Below are 8,352 nucleotides of genomic sequence, written 5' to 3'. Positions count from 1 at the left end.
CCAGCCATACCGTTGTTGGGTTTGTACCCCAAAGAGATCATAAATAAACAGACTTGTACAAAAATATTTATAGCTGTACTTTTTGTGGTGGCAAAAAATTGGAAAGCGAGGGTATGTCCTTCAATTGGGGAATGGCTGAACAAACTGTGGTATATGCTGGTGATGGAATACTATTGTGCTAAAAGGAATAATAAACTAGAGGAGTTCCAGGTGAACTGGAAAGACCTCCAGGAAGTGATGCAGAGAGAAAGGAGCAAAGCCAGAAGAACACTGTACACAGAGACTGATATACTGTGGTAAAATTGAATGCAATGGACTTCTGTACCAGCAGAAAGCAATGACACAGGACAGCTCTGAGGGATTCATGGTAAAGAACGCTACCCACATTCAGAGGAAGGACTACAGGAGAGGAAACATATAAGAAAAACAAATGCTTGAACGCATGGGCTGAGGAGGACATGATTGGGGATGTAGACTCGAAACTACCACACCAATGCAACTAACAACAATTTGGAAATAGATCTTGATCAAGGATGCATGTTAAAACCAGTGGAAATGTGCATCGGCCATGGGTGGGGGGGAGAGCAAGGGGTGAAGGGGAAAGTAGGAGCATGAATCATGTAACCATGTTAAAAATGAATATCAATAAATGTTAAAAAATACCTATAGATGATATTTCAATATTCTCTCAGTTTTTGATGCAAGGTGAAAGGAGCAGATCCAGGAGAACATTGTACACAGAGACTGATACACTGTGGTACAATTGAACATAACAGACTTCTCTACTAGCATCAATGCAAGGATCCAGAGCAAGGCTAAGGGACTTATGAGAAAGAAAACTAGCCACACTCAGAGGAAGAACTGTGGGAGTAGAAACACAGAAGAAAAACAATTGTTTGAACACATGGGTTGATGTGAATATTATTGGGGATGTAGACACTAAACAATAACTCTAGTCCAACTATCAATAATATGGAATTAGGTCTTAAACAATGATACATGTAAAACCCAGTGGAATTGTGTGCAGACTAAGGGGGGATAGAGGAGTTTGGGGGAGAGGGAAAGAACATGAAACTTGTAACTAGGGAAAATATACAAAATAAAAATTTTGAAAAATAAAATAAAAATATTCTTTCTGGTTTTAGAATTATGTGATTTCATTCAGAATTGAAAACTGGAGAAAAAAAGTTTTCTTTGCCACTGATTCTGTCTTTCCTTTAAAATGAATAGTGAATTAGATGAGATCTGAGACTCTTAATTCTAAAATTCTATCATGTGAAACCTCTCTTTTATTCAGTCACTCTAAAAAAAGAATGGAAGACAGTGGAAAATCTTTTCTTGCTCAACATGTAGTCTCCTTATTGAATGGAAATGGGGGAAAGAGTCAAGGAAGCCAAGTCACATTGATCGGTGCACGACCGAAATATTCTTAAGACTTCATTTACTCTTTTGTTCACACAGTACAGTTTAGGCACTTAAGAAGAGACAAAGACAAATAAGACATGGTCCCTGCCTGGGCTCAAGGAAACTGAAATTTATATCTATATCTATATGCACACATGTATACATATACATATATATATATGTATACACACATATGCATATATATGAAATGTAGTCTATACTGTCTCATCTATATATAGATAAGGTATACACCCAGATAAACATAAATTTCAAATATTACAAATGTATCAGAGGAGTCCAAAGTGCCATGAGGCCAAAGGTGGGAGAATCACTTCCAGCTAGGAAATCAGGCAAGGCTCCATGAAGGAGGTACCTGTTGATTTGAGACTTTAACAGGTCATTAGGATATTAATAGGTAGAGGTGGGTAAAAAGGAACAGTCACAAGGATTTCACACTTCTTTGGTGTCCATTAGGAGGGAGGGAGGGAGAAAGAGAAGAAGAAAGGAAGGAAGGAAGGAAGGAAGGAAGGAAGGAAGGAAGGAAGGAAGGAAGGAAGGAAGGAAGGAAGGAAGTGGAAGTATAATGGAATGAGGTAAAGAGAAATGTAGGAAAGGATGGAAATGAGGAATGAGGAGAGGAGAAAGAGACATTAGAATTTTAATGGTAGAGGAAGAAAGAAACCAAAGGGGATAAAACATAGCACCACCTACTGGATGGAGGAATTTTCAGTTATTAAACATAATTTTCATTTACATAGTCTCTCCAAAAATACACTTTAAAATTTCTTTCCTTCATTCTCTCTCTGCCTCTTTTTTGTCTTCTTCCTCTCTTTGTTCAATGAATTTTTTAATTAATCCCCAGCAGTATGAAATGTTCCTTTACATTACATTTAAAAAAAAAAAACAGTACATACCATCCCCTAATCTGCTAATCCTTTCTCCAGTCAAAAAGTGTCTTTTAAAACCAACTGCCATTTTCTCAATCCAACAGAGCAGAGATCCGCAATTCAACAATACTTTCTTTTCATGAGCAGCTCCCCTGGCTAACGTGACGCCACAAAGGGGCTGTGGAATTCCAAACACCCAGTTCTTTGGATTAGAAGCATAATAATCCCATGAAGTTTTTTTGTTCTGAACTGATAGGATGGTTGTGCCGTGACTCACACTGGCTCAGGCTTACCAAAGTGATATTATGTCAAGCGTTTCATAGGATGAGCATTTTTTCTCTCTTTTTTTTTTTTCTTTTTTCCGATGGTGCCTGGTAGTTTTCAAGCTATCACTTTTAATGTATATGGTTATGTATTCCCCCTCCTCTTTCAGAATCATTTATATTTGGTATCAGAATTTAGGGTGTTTTGTTTTGTTTTGTTAGAAAATAGGAGTTCTGAACTTGGGATCAGAAGGCCTGGGTTCAAATCCTAATAGACACTGCCTGTGTAAACAAGTCACGTAAACCCTCTAGAGTTCAGTTTCTTCATTTGAAAAATTAGGAGGTTGGACTAAGTTGCCTTTTTGTGGTTGTAATATCCTATGATATTATGAAATCTGTGCAAATTCTGGCTGGCTGGCTGCTGGCTGATTTTTGTTTCTATAAGAGTTTTATTTGGTGAATGAGTTAATAAGACCATAATGCTCACAGACAGGAGGTCTCCAGTTGTCTAGGAACTGAGAGAAAAAATAAAAGGGGCAAATATTACCAAAGAGGTTTGGTAGAGCTTGCCCAACTCTGGCTGAACCCCAAATGTCACTTCTTTTTAAGCAGAATTGATGGGTTGATAAGGAGTCTTGCAGTTTGATGAGCTCTGCTAGTTCTACCTGTTGTTGGCTCTAAGGCATTTTCCATCCTGCTATCTAATTCTTTATACGCTAATGAGATGCCATAGGGAACAAAGTCACTTCAAAGGTAGAAATTTCAAAACTTGTTTGGAGCTTATGGCTAAGATCACCCTGGGAAAACCAAGTGTTGAAACAATGAAATATATATCACTCCTCTATTGCTACTTCAACTGAGACAATCTCAACAAACATTGATTAGACACCAACTGTGTGCCAGTCACTGCTTAGCTCTGGAAACACAAAGATAAAAATCCAATAATCTCTGTCCTCAAAGATATTTTATTCTACCATATAACATAGGCTTCTTTCTCTTTTATGCTGGGAAGATTTGGAATAAAACACTCATGGAACTCTTGGGCATGTATTCATGAATTTTCTTTTTTTGGATAATAGAGGTCAATGTTTTAAGGACAAACAAATTATGTCCGAAGCATTTTGGTCCTGTTTGTAGATTCCACAGCTCAGCCATCAAGACTCATATAAGTCTTATCACTTGCATATCATCACTCTTTAGAATTAATTTGTGCCTTTACATTAGCCATGTTAGAAAGGTAACAAACCAAGAACTCCAAGGTGCAATCTTGTTCTCATCCACAAAAATGACATTGACTTGAATACAGCTACCCATTTTGGCATGTTAGCTCTAACATTTAAACAAAACATTTAGTAATGTAAAAGTTGCCACCTGTAAAGGTGGAATGCCATTAGGAAAAGGAGATTGAAGTCTATGGGGAACATCAGACAAATAAGTTTGTCGAGTCCTATCATTGACTGATTTCCCTTTAATATTCACTATGCCAGAATTTCTAAGGCTCCACAGCCAGACAGAGACTAAACTTACTGCAGATCATATCCATGATGATCCCCTGGCTACCTTCTCTGGATGAAAACAGGCAAAGGAGGAGACCTGGGAATCCTAAGCTAGCATAGCTGTACCTGTACTCAATGATTTTTTTTTTACACATGATTTTTTACAACTTGTACTAGCTTTTCTCCTGAAGATATAGAATTTGGGGAATTTTATGCAGTTCTAGTAATTTGTTGTCATTAAGTTTTTTTTTTAAATAAATCTTAGTTCCTCTTCTTTTTAGACTGTAAGCTCCTAGGGGTATAAGTAGTTTTATCATACATTCATAGTGTTAGAAGGCATTTGAGTAGCCTATTGTTATCCATAACTAAACTACAATCCTTCTGCAACCTCTCTCATAAAATAAATGGTCATGCTTTCTTTACTTGAAGATTTTCAATGAGGGGGAACCTACTTTCTCCTACAAAATCCCATTCTGTCTTTAAAAAACTTTATTAGGAAGCTTTTCCTTACAACAAGCCTGAAGCCCAGGTTTCCCTCTTTGCAACATCCTCCTGGTGATCCTAGTTTTGTACTCTAGGACCAAGAAGAATGAATCAATCCTTTTCTCCACAATAGCCATTAAAATACTGAAGTTAGTTAGAATGACCTAACATTTCTTATCCTATGCTAAATATCTTCAATTCCTTCAACTTGTAGCACTTGCTATAACACACACCCACCCTTGCCTTGGTGGGACCAATATTTGAATCATCTAAGATATATATTATCAATCCCCTCCTTAAATAAATTCTATGTAGACCAAGTGGACTAAAGACTCGATTAATATAAAATGGCAACAACAACAACAACAAACAAACAAACAAACAACAAACAACATTTATAAAGTTTCATAAAACTAAATTAACAGGTTTACAAAATATTTCCTCAAAACAACCCAAGATCAAATAATTTAAATATTACCCTCACTTGCAAGGCATAAAGAGTTGTCACTGAAAAAAATTCATTAAGTATTTACCATGTATCTAGCACTGTGGCAAGTGTTGGTGATAATAAAAGCAAATAAAATCCCTGCTCAGATGCTAATGGTGAAGATTAATGCTACATCTAGAAGCACCTAAAGCAAATTTTCAAACCCAGATCTCCTGATTCCAAGACCAATGTTTTGTTGTTTTTTTAATGTTTTTATTGATGCATTTTTACATTGTTTTCTCCAGTATTCCTCTCATTTTTCCTCCCAGAAAGCCATCTCATAAAACAAAGTTTTTTTGTTGTTGTTTTTAATACTACCAGGTACCCACTCTGCACTATGTATAAACTCGTCCTGATTTCATTTTAATGATTGCTGTGTTTTTTGAGGACATGTCATTTGACGTGAAAACAAGCAAACTGGTTTAAACCTCACCTGATAAACTATTCATATCATTGTGGACTAATCACTTAATTTCTCAAATCCTCCATTTCCCTACCAAAATGGGAACAATAATACTTGCATACATGTTTCACTAGCTTGCTATGAGGAAAACACTTTGCAAAACTTTTAATGCTATAGAAAAATGAATCAATGCTCACATGACTTTCTGGAAAACCCATTCCCACTGGTTCTTCTATAACCTTTTCTATGACACAAGCAAAAGAGAAAGATTTAAAATTACTTAGGCACATGATGCCACTTATAGTGGGAAAAACTCCATGACTATTTTTTTCCCATGTCAGAAAAAGGTAATTTTCCATTTGGCCGTTGGAAACTTTTCTTTCCCATCGGCATTCCTTAGTAGTAGCTTCTGGTTAGGAATTACTGACAATTTAAATATAATCTCCCTTAGCAACTCCCTAGCAACTTTTACAGGGTTTCTTGGACATAACTTTCTGAAAAAGCTTACATCCTTTTACTTGAAACCATTGCACTCCAAACTGTATTTTGAAACCAAAGTTTTAACAAGGTCTTCAGTAGACATTTAAAGTAGTTTCAGGACACCCACAGACAATTTCAAACATAGTTGTCTAAACTTTTGAACCATATGGAGACCCCAGTAGGGTGCTGTTCTGTGAATCCTTCCCAAAAGAATATAACTCAAAGACAAAGGGGATGCTGATGCACTGGGATCTTCTTTATACAATTCTGAGCCAGTCACTGTACATGGGGTATCATATTTAGAGTAAGAAATGCGCACTGAAACAATTGTAATCCCATCCCTTTTGCACAAGAAGACACCAAACCAGATTTAGTACTAGTTCCTCATTGCATATAATATTGCCTTTTAATCCAACCCCATTTTATAGATGAAGAAACTCAGGCCAAAAGAACTTAAGTGAGTTTATTCATGTTTTTCCCTTACAGGATTATACTTGGAGATAAGGGTAAGTTATTCTTGGCTGTAAGCCTATCTCTCTTGCCTTTAGGAATATTGTATTCCAAAATTTCTCATTTGTAGGAGAAGCTGCCAGTCCTTGGGTGATACTGACTTTGGGCTCTTTATACTTAAACTACTTTTTTTCTGGATGTTTGCAATATTTTTCCATTGATAAGAGCTCTTTACTTTGTCTATGACATTCCTGGCACTTTTCCTTTGGGGATTCCTTTAAGGAGGTGATCAGTTGATACTTTTAACTTTACTTTGCCTTCTGGTTTCAATAAATAGATCTAGGCTGTTTCTTTGTTTCTTTCTTTTAAAAAAATGGTTTTCTTGAAGTATAACATCCAGGCTTTTAAAAAAAACATCTAGAAGAAACATCTAAAAAAAACATTCAAGTAGGCCAATGAGTTGTAAATCATCTCTCCTCGATCTTTTCCCAGGTAAGTTATTTTTGATAGTATTTTACCTTTTCTTCTATTTTTTCCAGGCTTTTGATTTTGTTCCAATATTTCTTGCTGTTTCACAGATTTCTCATTGGTCTACTCTAGTTTTCAAGGATTCCAGTTTTTGAGTAAGATTTATTACTTTTTCTTCTAAGATACTTTTCACATTAAAATAAACTCTTTTTCATTTTTACTACATATTTATGTCATGCTTATGAAAAATAATTTATTTTTCCATTTAGTTTCTGCCTTCTGTTGAATTCATTCCTTCTTTGGAAGGAATTTCTAGATGTGAAAAAAAATTTAATATATTTTCTTCTTTTGTTTGTCTCTCTAGTTTCAGTTCCTAACCTGGCAGATTTGATCTTGAAGATTTAAGGGCAGATGTCCCATTATTTGAGGGCAGATGTTCAATCACGGTGTCTTTAGAGGACAGGGACATCTGGGCAACAGTCTATGCACAGTAACACCATGAGAAGAAATAGGTCAGTCATTTCTTTCATTTTCAGCAGTACATCTTAAGTAACTCCCTGGACTTAGTGAAAGATTATTTTTTTGTGTTTTGAGTTAGGAATCTGCCCCCTTGACTTCAGTCTTCGAACAGCCTCCCTCATGTGTTTGGGCTGTAGTGGCGGCAGCTCTCCCCATTTCTCACACACATCCAAAGCTTCTACTATTACTTCTCCAACGAATACCTTACAAATGCCTGACATGGCAATGACGACATTCTGGGAGACTAAGGTGCCAGTAATAGTCTGGATCAGCCGTTTAATAGTGGCCTTAGGGAATGCTGATCGACGGTACATTTCATAACGGTTTAGCTGTTCTTCAGAAAAGGAAGAAACTAGGATTTGCATCCTTTCAATTTCATCTTCATCTACTTTGTGCTTTTTCTCTTTTCTCTCCTTAGTTTCTATCTTCATCTTCTTGGCCGCAAGAGGAAGTAATGATGAGTCCTCCCTTCCATTTCCTATAAAATCAGATGTTTCCTGGTCCTCGAGCTCCGGGTCTTCAGCAGTAGCTTCCTGTGAGTCCCCGTAACCTTCTCCATCAGTTTCCTCTGGGGACCTATCTGGCGTTTGGACAGCTCCTGGGATGGGCTCTGGGCTGCCAATGACCGGCACCTCGTCCAACACAGAGCTCTCTTCTGCCTTCTCTAGATACAACTCAGCCAACTCGTCCATAGCAGTCCTGCTGGGGCAGTCTAAAACCACCAGTCCTTCCACCCGTCTCAGGAAAAGTGGCCTGAGACCCTCGAGCCCAGGGAATGGGCTTCCGGTGGTCACGCAACAATAACGACACCTTATGGGGCGTTGGAGGAGCCAATCTGCTACGTGGGCGGGGCTGGGTAACCATTTCCCCCCAACTCCTGATATCCAGACTTCCAACAATGAGACTTTTCAAACCTTGGTTGTCTTGCAGGCCACTTCTCCCACTGGTGGTTTCCCAGGCTCCATTTTGGGGAAGGACCCAGATCAACCATTCCTTACTCTCCAGACTTAGC

General features: G+C 37.6%; 1 protein-coding gene across 1 annotated transcript; it reads right to left on the bottom strand.

Moving 5' to 3' along the window:
- Positions 1 to 7,384: 7,384 nt before the first annotated feature.
- Positions 7,385 to 8,032, bottom strand: LOC123239136 (transcription initiation factor TFIID subunit 11-like). Its single transcript, XM_044666410.1, has one exon. It carries the CDS (start codon positions 8,030 to 8,032, stop codon positions 7,385 to 7,387), a length of 648 nt encoding a protein of 215 aa, XP_044522345.1.
- Between the last annotated feature and the right edge of the window lie 320 nt (positions 8,033 to 8,352).

The sequence above is a fragment of the Gracilinanus agilis genome, chromosome 3 (genome assembly GCF_016433145.1).
Source record: "Gracilinanus agilis isolate LMUSP501 chromosome 3, AgileGrace, whole genome shotgun sequence".
NCBI classification, from domain to species: Eukaryota; Metazoa; Chordata; class Mammalia; order Didelphimorphia; family Didelphidae; genus Gracilinanus; species Gracilinanus agilis.
This window is presented reverse-complemented; position numbering and strand designations above follow the sequence as displayed.